The sequence below is a fragment of the Gymnoscopelus microlampas genome (assembly GCF_963454915.1).
Source record: "Gymnoscopelus microlampas genome assembly, chromosome: 13".
In the NCBI taxonomy this organism is placed as follows: Eukaryota; Metazoa; Chordata; class Actinopteri; order Myctophiformes; family Myctophidae; genus Gymnoscopelus; species Gymnoscopelus microlampas.
In genome coordinates, this window is record NC_139950.1 from 17046580 (window position 1) to 17060784 (window position 14205).

Genomic DNA, 14205 nt, shown 5'->3' on the forward strand with positions numbered 1-14205 from the left:
AATACCACAATATAAAAAGAAAATACTCTGATAAGTCCTGTATTACAAATTTTACTTGAGTAAAAGACAATTACAAAAGTATCATTATCAAAATATACTGGATAGATACAGTTTCAAAGTAAAAGAATGGAACTTTTTTCTTTGGGGAGAACAACAACAAAAGCTCACAAACCATAAGTACAACACTTGAGTAAATGCATTTAGTTTACATTCCAACAGTGTTTTTTTGTAATTTCCCTTCAGAGGCAAGTGAGAACATTAAAATACAAACAATATAATTAAAGGTAACCTAAATTCTCGAGATACACTTATCTCTTATACACTTACATTCTTTATGAATGGAGCACAGCTAAATGTTACAACAAGTAACCTTTGTTATGTCACATGCTCATGTTTCATTTGGATGCCCAACATTATTAGTACAAGGACACACTGCCATCTAGTGGGCAAACTGGTTCTATGCAAGTACAACTTGATACTCAGTGGTGGAAGTACAGGTTCCAATCTCTTCTGCAAGAACACAAACAAATCTTCAAAGTCATTTACAGGACAGTCAGACCAATGGACGTCTCTCTCTGTCCTACAGGTTTCAGTCCCACCCTTTTACTTGGATCTCAGTTAGGGGTCGGGCTGTGCAATATGACTTTAAAACAATATCACGATTTCAAACTTTTGCCTCCAGTACGATTAATGAACAATCTTTTTTGTATCGATTTGTTGCCATCTAAGTATATAAATATTATATTATATATTATAATAATTATATTTATATAATATAATATATATATGTATAATATATATAATATTATATATATAATATTATATATTATATAAATATAAAAAAACTGCCTATTATTCGATTAACCTACATCAACAAGATGAAGTCTTAATATTACAGGTTCTAAATATTGGTTTCGATATACAGTATTTTCAGTTAATTGCTCCACCCTCATCTGAGGTGAGCACTGCATTTCTTTTTGGCCTTCCTCTGGGTCTACCTGATGTTTTGTGATACCGTTTCTTTTTACGCTTATTCAATTCCGCTCTCATCTCCTCCTCAGGGTTGTACTCTGCGTCTTCCTTACTTTGCTCAGCATCAACAGCATTGGTCTCGGTTTCATTTGACGGATCCAATTCAGCCTCAGAGCCATTCCTTTTCGTCGTCTTCATGTGCACTTTCTGTCCTGGGTCAGGGAGGACGTGTCCGTGGTACTGCTGGACGTGACTCTTCAGTCTGACATTGTGATTAAAGCTCTTATCACAGTGTTGACACTGGTAGGGTTTCTCTCCTGTGTGGACACGCATGTGGGATTTCAGGTGACTTCCCTGGCTGAATGAACGTTGACACACCTCGCATACAAACTGCTTTGCTCCCGTGTGCACAAGCATATGCCTCTCCAATTTAAAGCGAGAAGGAAACTCCATGTCACATATCTGACAGACGGGGCCTCCGTGACTCTTCAGGTGGTCGTGGCGCTCTTTGCGCCTGGCAAACACCTCCGGACAGTCGGGACACTGGTAGGGTTTCTCTGCAGGTAGATGGCGCTTCTCGTGGGCAATTTTGTCTCCCCTTACTTCGAAGGTTTTGAAGCAGAAGGTGCACCTATGCTGGTAGCCTTCCTTATGGATCCTGCTGTGGATTTTCAGATAACACTCGGAAACAAAACACTTGCCACACGCAAAACAAGGATAGGGCTTGAGATTGTATTCATCACACGTGTGAGTCTTCTTATGAAGCTTGTTGAGTAACTTTCCGCAATTGGGACAGAGCTGGCGTTTTTCTCCATCAATCTCTTCATCCTCTTCATCACGCTCATCAGTACCTGAGTAGAGGTGGAACAGTTGATCAAACAAATCAATTTAACAGATGATACAACATTGTAAAAATCGATTTTAATAAAATAAGCGATTAATAATCTATCCCAATTTTGGGCATGTCATTATAGGTTCAAAGCTAGTGAAGGTCAAGGTCACAACGTTTGGCATCGCAACACGTTGTGAGCTTGTACACCTGCTATTTTCACAATTTTTGCACAAAATCATTGTGCATCATTGAAGTATAAAAGAGTGGCTAATCAATGTGTTAATTTATAAACTAAAATATAATTAAAACCCAACAAATGCACCCAAAAAGCAATCGATAGAATAATTGATAAGAACAGTTGAAGCCCTATACCTGAGTCACTCTCTGTAACCTCGCTGTCGATATTGTATTGATCCCTGGGATCAAAATCACTGTCTGAACCGTCCACTGGCACCGTCTGATCATCTTCTTCATCCCAGGAGTCCTCTGAGGGCACTACCTGTAAAAGATACATCAAACATTGTAATCTTGCTCATGTAGGTTAGGATATCGAATAACTGAGACTAAATCGAGTACCGTAGTCTGAGTAACCACTTAATCCTGTATTATACTTCGTTGTACTATGGTGTCACACAAAAATAGTGAAAATAGCAGATCTACAAGTTCACAACACGATGCAACACGGTGTGAGCTTGTAGATGAGCTAATTTTCACAATTACAAATAATAATAATTCTTCATCATTATCGAGGCAGAAGTTTAACCCTAAATTATACTTCGGCTATTAAAGAAATGCTGATTTACTAGCTTTTAAATGTTTAAAACAAATGTTCTCTTATGGGGGGACCTTGGCACAAAATCTTGTCAGATGGGGGTCGAGGGACAAATCAAATACATATCAATTTGGGGGACCTTTATTTACATTAGTACGTCTAGTACTGCTGTTCTTTTATTTTTATCCTAGCAGGATAAAAGCTAGACATTTAAATAGACATGTATTCTCCTCCTCCTCTATCCCGTTCTTCTCACCTCGTCTATCTTCCTCTTGCTTCCTCTCTCCTCTCCTCCGTCTGCAGGCGTCTCTATGGCTGCATTCCCATCCCCTTCTTTCTCTTTCTGCATCATGTACTCAGCGATCAGGTCGGGACACTCCAGGTTGTCTTCTGGTTCCCACGTGCTGTGCTCACTGCACACACATATACACGGCTTATAGAAACCAAGTTTATGTAGAGCCCACCAGATATATTTCCGTTTGGCTGACATCTATTTAACCTTTTTGATGACATCTGTGTCTGCAGTTATGTCTCAAATTGAGTCAATGACTCAAATTGTCCCAATTTTTACCACTTTCATCCTGCCGTCCCTAATTTGGGGACTGACTCCCTATCTTCAAATGAATCAAATGACTCTGATTATTCCAGGGCTGAGCGTGTGTGAAGGTTTGACTCAAGAGTTTCTATAAATATCGGTTATAGATCATAAATTATTTTTCTGAAATTAAGAGCTTTTTGTTTAGTTTATTTCACTGATAGTTATACTATGTATTAAAATATATATATATATATATATATATTTTTTTTTTAATTATTTCATTATTTCCATGGATCATTGTTGCATTATTTTGATGTCTTCCTGCCCTGACATTTGGCAAAGGTCAAGAGGCCTAGACTCCCTAAAAGGATGAAATTCCGGGCCTGACCACAACACACTCTCACGAGATCCATTAACAGTGATCACAAGACATTCACAAGATCTGTGACCGTGCCCACTGTCCAGACTGACCATTTAGGAGACCAGACATGTGTACCATTTTGTACTATTATTATTTGTACAAATATATCAAGGGACTTTGATCATATATGCACAGTCTATTGGGTCGGTAGACAAGAAGTTTGTTCCACACAGGGAACATTTTTTTATAATGTGAGGAGAAAGGAGGCTTGGACTCACTCTGAGAAACCTTTCCATTTGAGGAGGTACTTCACCGTTCCATTCATCACATGGCGATCCAGCACCTTCTCCACCACATAATCCTCCTCCTCCACTGTCACCGTCACCTGAGACTCCTCCACCTCCTCCTTCACCGTCACTAGAGCCTGAGGCTCCTCCTCCATCTAGTAAAGAGATACCAAACATGTTTAGCAATGTTTCATATGACATTACACCCACATTTTAAATAGTTTATGCTTGAGCAATGCAACGCAACATGCGACTTGGTCTGTGATAAAAGTTCTGTTTTAGGGAGAAGAGAAGAGGGTAGGGGCTGCCACAAGGCTCTATCCCAGAAGGTCCACCTATTGCTGTGGGGATGGAGAAGAAGAGCCCCAAGTCAGAAAGGCACAGGTTCTGCCCTGGGGTGTATGGAAGAGGTCTGACAGGTACCATGGGGCTAGGCTATGGCATTGGAGAGCTTTATAGTTGAGGAGGAGCAGTTTGTAGGTGATGCGGAACTTAACCGGAAGCCATGGTAGGTGTTCCAAGGGTGGGGGTGATGTGAGCTGAGTTCTGCACATACTGCAGTCTGTGCAGGGCTTTGTTAATTGTTGGAGAGCCGGAACAAGACGCCATTAAGAGAAAGTAGGCTACTAAGGGTGAGTGATTTTCCTTTGTTAAGTGTTAAATAGCTCTACATTCTGATAGTAATACTTTATATAGAGTGTATATGTTCAGTAACAGCCAGGGGCTTAGTAAAAAGAAGATGCATTTGCAGGTTGGGATACCAATTTTATCCAATCAGGAGAGAACAGGATACAGGATGAAGAGGTGAAAATGGGAGTGATGACTCGGAGAAATAAGCAGAAATTGGACAAAATTGGAACTGGAACACTATACATTTTAAGCTGATAAATGGGTACTCTCTCCTGATTGGCTGAAATTTGGGCACCCACCTGAAAATGCATTCTCTCTTTATTTGAGAGCTGGAGAGACAGGGAGACTCCTGTTACTGAACAAACACTAAATATAGCAATGATTACTATCAGAATATAATGCTTTAAAGGAGACACACCATGAATTTAAAAAAAGTATTTGATATTTAATATCATATGGTGTATGTCCCTCAAACCATTTTCAAAAGGTTTGAGCCTAAATCAACACTCAGATATACTCATCCCAAGTCAATTCTCTCAGGCTTATAAAGCACTTTCAGCTGCAATACCAAAACGTCCAGTTGGCTAGGGGGGTGCTGTACTGCGGTACTGAGCAATTCTGTCTGTCAAAATACATGGGCAGAAAGTTTGGTGAGGTAAGCAAACTTGCCATTCTGAGATGGCCTGTTCAGACACGCCCATTCTGAAAATCTCTGAAATGAGAATGAATGACTGAATGTTAAAAGAAAATATTTTTTGGGGTACAAGAGACACTGGGGAGCCAAAAAAATACAAAAAAAATAAAAAAAAGTGAAATTCATGGTGTGTCTCCTTTAACCTTTTAACAAAAAATATCACTTGCCCTACCTTTTTAATTGTTTCTGCAATAACATTATTATTTCCTTCCTTCCTTCAAATGTTCATAGTTTAGTTTTCCTACCTGTGTCTGTGTGCTGCTGTGTAGTTCATTCTGTCTGTGCACTTTGACAGTGGGTACATCTGGTTTTGGAGCAGTCCTTGGAACTGCATGTGCCTTCAGTCTAGTCCTTTCGATCTTACGCTTTGCCTTTCGTTTTATATTTCTTAGACCCTCTCTCTTCACTGTTGTTGGCTCTGGTTCTGGTTCTTTGAGGCGGAAATCATCAGGTGTGAAATGGTCACTACAGACCCACCTAGTAGGCTGGTGGGTCTGAGTGTTGGGCTCCATGTGTAGGGCAGTGAGCCACAGTGTCCTCATCTCTTCACTCGCAGGGAAACTATGAAAACTTTTACACTTCTGGGAATAAACGGACTTCCTGGTCGTACAGCCGGGATACACACACTGACAAGTGTCGAAGAATCTCGGGTATGCACCTACTTTGGGTAGATTGGGATCAATGCCATGTTCAGGTGTCTGATCCGGTACGAACTTTACGTCATCAGGTGGCCATACGTTTGGTATGTCCATTTTCTATTCGTACGTAGCGCGACTAGCGAGACTAAACTAATTGATTCGCATTATGTAGGGAACAAAAACAATGCGACGCCAACCGGAACCAACCAAACGGAAACGCGGTTATTTTTTTCTAGATTTAGAACGAATACCAGGCTTTCCTCCGAGGTGGAAAGTCTGGTGACGCGATAGCTTTGTAAAAAAATGAATTGTTTTCTATCAATTTGAGAGAGAAGATGTTTTAACAGCTAAAACACACGCACTTGGTAGCACCGCGCTGCAGAGGCGGGAGAGTGTAAACAAACTGACTGAGTCAGTGTTGCCAGATTGTGTGAGAGAAACAAGCAACCAGCCAGGTCTACGAAAACAAGCCCAAAAGAAGAAGATCTACAAGCTCACAACGCGTCAAAACATCTTGACTAGATTTCTCTGGTTCACAGTATCACACGTTTATCATTTATTATTCTACATTCAAAGTAACACCCGAGTGAACTTCTGCTTACTATAAGCGACTTTGGGCTTGTTTTTCTATGAAGTCTTTCTATGAAGACACGTTGTGAGCTTGTAGATCGGCTATTTTCAATATATATATATATATATATATATATATATATATATATATATATATATATATATATATATATATATATACATATATATATATATAGGTAGTGTGGGCTATTAGTATTAGTCGCTTGTTTTGGGCTTGTTTTCATAGACCTGGCTGCTTGTTTCTCTCGCAATCTGGCAACACTGGCAGTGCACCTTGTTTTGAGAGAGTATATGCTGCAGCAGTGCAGTGATTCTGGACACAAGAAAATAGTACCATTTGACAGAGGGGTTAAAGTTGAACAAAAGCTGCGCTATATGGTAGAAATAGGTCAACAAATAACGCTAGTTTTATTGATTAATTCATTTTTAATGAGTGGCCCCCACCAAATCACCGGAACTACTTAATATTCATCAGAACCGGACCAGAACTCCACGGGACTCGGGCAATCAATTAATACCTTTGCAGCCACTACATCAGGGTGGGCAACTTTGTAGATGGTGAGGGCCACTAAATTTCCACACTCACTCTGGGGGGCCGCATTGGTTATCGGCACTCTCGCCAGTATACCCCATAACTTAAAAAGCCCATAATAGTCACATATGTGATAAATAAGGGATATGAACGATTATTATTCATTATATAACTTTGTTTTTATTTAGCATTTAGTAATGCTTCTATCAACTTAAATACAGCTGTACTCTAAACAAAACGTCACATTCCTGAGTATGCCTTTCAGAGTATTGCTGTAACCTTGGCTTAAAAATATACAAAAATGAACACTAGAATTATAATTAATAAGGCTTCTATTAAAATAAACGAGAGCACGCTCTACTGGTGGACTGTTGTAATTAAAATGGATCATGGAAAGTTGCATGTTTGGAACAGCTGAAGACAATAGTTCACCATTTCGGATGTGTTTAGATTACTTTGTTTTTCTTTGTGATTTCAAAAGTGGGAAAAAAAAGTGAGTGACAGTGAGGGCCGCATGCGGCCCGCGGGCCGCCAGTTGCCCATCCCTGCACTACATTAATGGCATGTAGTGGTATTTCCTACAGCTTTAAGTCCAAAAATACGAACTAACCCTTTAAGTGAGTTTCTTTTACACATTTAATATGATATATTTTGCTTTTCCTTAGTGACTCAAATAGGTGATTCCCTGTGGTGGAAAGTAACTAAGTAAATGTACTCAAGTATTGTACATATACAAATTTGATGCATTTTTACTTTACTGGAGTATTTCCTATTTTCAATACTTTTACTTCTACTCCGTTACATCTCAGAGGCAAATATTGTACTTTTACTCCACTACAATTATTTTAAAACATTAGTTACTACTTTGTAGATTTGTATTATTACAAATCATGCATTAAGCACTTTATCCCTATATAGGCCTACTTAGGCTATTTTCTATCTTTTCTTTTGAAAATAGCAGATCTACAAGCTCACAACTGGGACACGTTGTGAGCTTGTAGATCAGCTATTTTCAAAAGGTTTTTATACATTTTGAACACTAGTAAAATGTGACATTCTGCACTTTTTACTTTTGGTTCTTTAAAGCCAAGGGCTCATAGTTCACCCCCCAAAAAATGTTCTATCGATTAGTCACCCATGGTGAATTCATGGATATTTTTTTATTTTTTTTGTCGCATTGCTAAGCCAATAATGTGATGACCGGCAGCGGTTCCGGTAGGAGAGAGACACAGATAGTCTCCTTTGTATCTCCTACCGGAACCGCTGCCTACCGGTCCGCTGGTCATCAAATAATTGGCTTAGGAATGCGACAAAACCAAAACATGTCCATGAATTCAAGTCTCCATGGGGTGACTAATCATAGAAAAAAAGTATTTTTTTGAGTGAACTATATCCCTTTAAGTATATTTTGATGCCAATACGTTTGTACTTTTACTCAAGTAATGTTTTAGTACCAGACTACTTGTAACAGAGTATTGCTGCATTGCAGTATTGATACTTTTACTTAAGTTTAAAACATTTGAGTACTTTTTCCACAACTCACACACATACCACATAGCAGACTTGGCATAAAGATCAGCTAACTTCATTATTCACTTTACATGGCATCCATTTACCAGTTACCAGCAGAGACCCAGCTCTGTGTGTGTGTGTGTGTGTGTGTGTGTGTGTGTGTGTGTGTGTGTGTGTGTGTGTGTGTGTGTGTGTGTGTGTGTGTGTGTGTGTGTGTGTGTGTGTGTGTGTGTGTGTGTGTGTGTGTGTGTGTGTGCTTGTGTGTGCTTCCTCTGAGCAGCAGGCAGAAAAGAGGGGGTTATCAAATTGTCTTGCACTACTAGAGAAACTGACTTTTGCCATTAAAGAGATAGTTCACCCATAAAATTACTTTTTTCTATCGATTAGTCACCCCATGGAGACTAGGATTCATGGATATTTTTTTGTTCTTGTCGCATTCCTAAGCCAATAATTTGATGCAGCAGAGCGTGCAGGCAGCGGTTCCAGTAGGAGACACAAAGGAGCCTCTTTGAGGAGAGTGGAGACACAAAGGAGGCTCTTTGTGTCTCCTACCGGAACCGCTGCCGGTCATCAAATTATTGGCTCAGGAATGCGACAAAAACAAAAACATATCCATGAATTCAAGTCTCCATGGGGTGACTAATCGATAGAAAAAAAGTATTTTGGGGGTGAACTATATCCTTTAAAGGAAAATCTGCTATCTTTCAAGAAATATGGGAACAGTTCATACATTTTATGGAAGGCAATCCTTTAGGACCTGTATAGATGCTACTACTCTGTAGGCCTAATGTGGGAAGAACAATTATGACCATTTCTGTTTGTTTAGTTTAGTTTGTTTGTCTTTGTTTTGCTGTTTTTTGGTTAATGTTATTGTGTGTATGTTTTTAAAGTGAAGTCTGTCTGCTCTGTTTTTGTTTGATTGTTTATAGGCATTTTATTTACACAAGAGTGTTGTTTTATATAATTGAAATGATCTTCAATGCATTTACTCATCTTAACCATCAGAAATGTTCTTAGTAGTCAAAATGAATTGTGATTGGTTGTAAAAAACATTATAAGCACAATACATCTGTTATCAGTCAAAAACTAATTTATCAGAAATGTAACTAAAACCTCACATTATAACCATTATAGCCATTACAAAATAACTAACTTTTAATATGGAGACACAAATGGCTGATAGCTGAGCAAAAAGACCAGGGATTGAGTAGAATCACTGATTACGTGCATATTGAGTTCACCTATTACCTATTGGTGTCTAATATTAGCCTGCCTTAGTCCTTAGATCAAAACTATTGTAGATGTATTTTGTATTGATTTTGACATTTTTAGATCTACGAGAGTCTTAGCGGACCCCCCCCCCCCCCCCCCCCCCCCTCCTGTTTGTCCTGGAATTTCACCAGTAAAGCCCGTATTTCTCCGAACATGTACAAATGCAAAATATAAGGTGCTTACCCGCTTGGCCAAAATGTTAGCTAGGTGTCCGGAATGTATTAGTCCATATTTTCCAGTAAAAAAATGTTTTAATTCTGTCTGTGGCCGAAAGCCACCCCCCCCCCCCCCCTCGTTTACGTCCCGTTTACATTGAGTGTAATTCCGGCTTTCACCGGATGCGCTCCGTCACTATTGTCAACTTGGAACTTCCGACAGAATTGGCCACAGACGGGATTAAAACACTCCTTTATTGAATAATATGGACTAATACATTACACGCACACACCGGACCCCTAGTTAACATTTGGGACAAGCGGGTAAGCACCTTATACTTTGCATGTGTACATGTTCGGAGAAATACAGGCTTTACTGGTGAAATTCCAAGTTAAACTGGGGGGGTTGCTAAGACTCTCGTCTCGTAGATACGAAAGTTAAAGTCAGATTCGATAAAAAAAATACATCTATGATAGCTAGTCTAGATCTACATAGTCTAATATTGTCAAATGCCTGTGTTCACGTGGATTTAGGGTGGATAGGTGGGCACTATGGGGGACATCTGGGATTCTGGGCACCTCGATGTAAAATTGGCAAATTTTCCAAAATGTTAAAAAAATAAATACATGATGTAAACATGCACGGTACATCATTATCAGACTTAATTTCCAATATCCTTCAACTTCTTGTTTATGCCCCAAAATGAATGGATACAATTTGTAGCAATTGCAGAAATATTACACCTTAACTGTCAAATGTTTAAGCATGTTCTAATCATGTAAGCCAATACTTTACTTTACTTAAACTTTATTTAATTTTCCAAATATGTATTTATATGTTTTGCATTTTGGAAAAATTTAACACCGGTGCCCACCTATCCTGTTACCAAAAATACAAATCCACCTACTCACCACCGCACAGTTCAGCTCATGATCACTTCCAGGGACAACAAAAGTCACCGGAACAGCGAAACATCTCAGTAGTTTAGATCTCCGGTGACCTTTGGACGGGATCGTACGGTAGTCCTCTGGAGAGAAGTGATCCCCACACACACGGAGATCCCGTGAAAGCAGATTTCTGACCGGTGGTGATCCCACATCGTTCATGTTCATCGCGGTCAGCCACAACCGCAGGAGGTCAGGATCCCCACAGGGCAGCTTGTGAAAGATCACCGTTGAACTGGTCTTCTGTTGGTTGAAGCATCTCGGGTATGCGCATACTTTGGGCATACTTCCCCCACCACCGTATGAAACAAATAACTTATTTTCTATCAACAATTTGAGAGAGAAACTGATAAACAGATAGGATGGGTGCTGGATCAAAAAAAAGTTAAACCGTGTAGGTAGCCTATAAGAATACAAATCCAGTATTGCTGCTCCCAAATCCAAATGCACTTTACTTGGTGACGTTTCGAGCCACTATGGCTCTTCCCCAGACCGTTATTTTCTATCAATAATCTGAGAGAGAAGCTGATAAACAGCTAGAAGACACGCACACCCAGCCAGAGCTACTAGGATGGATGCTGGATCAAAACAAGTTGTATAAACAGTTTAAGAAAACAAATCCGCACACCAGTTTCTGCTCCCAAATCCAAATGCTCTTAGTAACGTTTCGAGCCACAATGGCTCTTCCTTCGAGACCGTTATTTTCTCTCTATTTTACACACCCCATGAAGCCTTGAATTCATGGAGATTTTTTTTTGTTTTTGTCGCATTCCTGAGCCAATAATTTGATGACCGGGTGGCTGCTCACTCAGTAGGAGACTCAATTGAGTCTCTGCCGGTCATCAAATTATTGGCTCAGGAATGCGACAAAAACAGAAAAAAAACTCTATGAATGCAAGGCTTATGGGGTGTGTAATTGATAGAAAGTCATTTTTTTGGGGTGAACTGCAGTGTGAAGCATACCAGAAAAGCTTCAATGCTTATTTTCTATCAATTACACACCCCATGAAGCCTGGAATTCATGGAGATCTTTTTTGTTTTTGTCGCATTCCTGAGGCAATAATTTGATGACTGGGGTGGCTGGTCAGTAGGAGACTCTCCACTGGTCATCATATTATTGGCTTAGGAATGCGACAAAAACAAAAAAATCTCTAATAACTACTACCCTATGTAGGCTACATTATGTAGAACCATTGCTGTGATACCAAAACAGTATGCACAATGACAGCGTTTTGAAACTATAGGCTGTGGGCTGCAATCTAAAGGAATAAAAAAAAATCACAAACACTGTAATAATAATGCATATTTAATGGTAGTGTGATGACATATATAAATCACTGACCAGGAAATGATAGCTTTTTTAATTCAAAATAATACTTTCCAGTTTAAACACATAAATAATCCCCAAATGACAGACACCAAACAAATACTTCCATTAATTAATATAACCCAGTGGTTCTCAAACTTTTTATTTTATTTCAAGGACCCTTATAACTCAAGAGCTTACAAGTGGAACCAAATGGACCCCGTAAGGTAGCCTGGTAAACCCTCCCTCCGGAAATCTCATTTCCATTTGATTTCAGGAGTAATCAAATGGAAATGAGATTTCCGGAGGGAGGGTTTACCAGGCTACCCGTAAGGGTCCATATGGTTCAATTTGTAGACTGTCAAGAGTTACAGGCCTGTTAAAGGAGTAGTTCACCCAAAAAAACGAAATGTTTTCTATCAATTACACACCCCATGAAGCCTTGAATTCATGGAGATGTTTTTGTTTTTGTCGAATTCCTGAGCCAATAATTTGATGACCGGGTCATCGGTCAGTAGCAGACTCAGTAGGAGACTTTTTGAGTCTCCATCAAATTATTGGCTTAGGAATGCGACAAAATATTTTTCGGGTGAACTACTCCTTTAAGGGTCCATTTGGAACCCCCTCAAGGGAACCCTAAGGGTCCCCGGCCTGGACCCCAACTTTGAGAACCGCCGACCAACATTCTTGTTCCACAATGGCCCTGACTTAAAACCCGCTGTTAATAAAATGTCGTCAAGCTGGAAGCAAAGCTTTCCTCTCCCAACACCAGGCTGGGTTCAAGGTTGTGCAGAAAACGCTGCGATGGCAGGGAAACAGCAAACAGTATTAAGACCAAAAGCCAAGGCTGCGAAATCTGAACAACTATACCCTTATTTCGACACCAGTCTGTGCCTTTTTTAAAAACGATGGAAAAATTGTTGATACAAAAGTAAAATTGTACAAATGACGTTCTCAGTACAAAAAGCTTTGTAAAATGCAGTTGTGTGGTACAAATCAATGTTATCTCTTCTATTATCTATTTTGTGGAAACGTTTTCTTTTTCTTTTCCAATAACATGTGCAGACTTGACTTGGGCCAGCTCACCGAAAACCCCCGTCCCCCAATTTTAGCAGCTACATTTCCAGTTCAGCATCTAAAACGTATTTTTTTAAAAGGATATGTTGATTGAGAAACAAAAGGACTACTTAACATAAATAACACTGACAATAATATACCTTTATGACGGGGGAAGGGAACGATTTCCCCAGCACATGAAATCAACAAACAATTATTTAGAAAAAAATGGCAGTATAAAAATAAAAATGAAGAACTCCATATCCACTAACATACCAATAAAAAGGAAATGACCGTTTGTTTTGTTGTTTCTATATATATATATACATACATATACATATACATATACATATATATACATATATATATAAAAACAGACAAGTGATAATCCAGATACAATAATCAGAGTCAGGTTTGGATGCAGTGAGGTAATAGCTCCACATTCTTATGCCGTTCGATACTGTGTTGCATGTGGAAAATAGCCGACCTACAAGCTCACAACGTGTCGCGGAAGCGACGCGTTGTGAGCTTGTAGGTCTGCTATTTTCGCCGCACGATGGCATCATACAACTGAGCATACAATAGGCGTTAATGAATTTGTTTTTTACACCCGCGCCTCCCTATTGAAAGAATCTAAGGCCCGCAACCAGGAAGAACTTCTCCAGGAAGATCTCCGAATCGAGGACGGCGATGTGGGCTGCCCGGCCAATCAGGGAGTTGGCCGTGTTGGGCAGGGCGTGGATGACATCGTAACGCACCAGGTTACAGTCTTTGTTCTGGAGCACGGGCAGCAGGATGTTCTCGATCATCTCGGCGTAAACAGGACCTGAGGAACAAAGAGGTTGCCACACATTTTTAACCAATGAATTTCCAAAACCATTCCAAAATACTGAACCCGATTTCCAGGCCTATATAGCAATCATTCAGCGCAATATTTCATTTTCTTTAAAAAGAAAAGTTCAATTAATTGAAATTCTTAACAGCAATTAATCGCTAGTTGATTAATATTTGTTGTGTCACTTGATTGATTCATATGCGAGTGAGGACGTCACGTGACAAAAGAACAAATCTACAAGCTTACAACGCATCGCGCTTCAGCATGTTGTGAGGAT

General features: G+C 39.6%; 2 protein-coding genes across 5 annotated transcripts in view; both read right to left on the minus strand.

Annotated features, from left to right (window-relative positions):
- Window positions 1-844: 844 nt before the first annotated feature.
- Window positions 845-6071, minus strand: LOC311059430 (uncharacterized protein). Its single transcript, XM_084077358.1, has 5 exons — window positions 5332-6071; window positions 3754-3917; window positions 2833-2989; window positions 2177-2303; window positions 845-1823 (listed from the first exon to the last, which is right to left on the minus strand). Exons 1-5 carry the CDS (start codon window positions 5836-5838, stop codon window positions 931-933), a joined length of 1848 nt encoding a protein of 615 aa, XP_083933484.1. The 5' UTR covers window positions 5839-6071; the 3' UTR covers window positions 845-930.
- Window positions 6072-12021: 5950 nt separating this feature from the next.
- fam135a (family with sequence similarity 135 member A) overlaps window positions 12022-14205 on the minus strand; it is a 37018-nt gene continuing 34834 nt past the window's right edge. For all 4 annotated transcript variants that reach the window (XM_084075655.1, XM_084075654.1, XM_084075656.1 and 1 more), the window contains one exon: window positions 12022-13919. In XM_084075655.1, coding sequence (XP_083931781.1) covers window positions 13714-13919 — 206 coding nt within the window. In that variant the 3' untranslated portion in view covers window positions 12022-13713. The remainder of the gene's footprint in view (window positions 13920-14205) is intronic.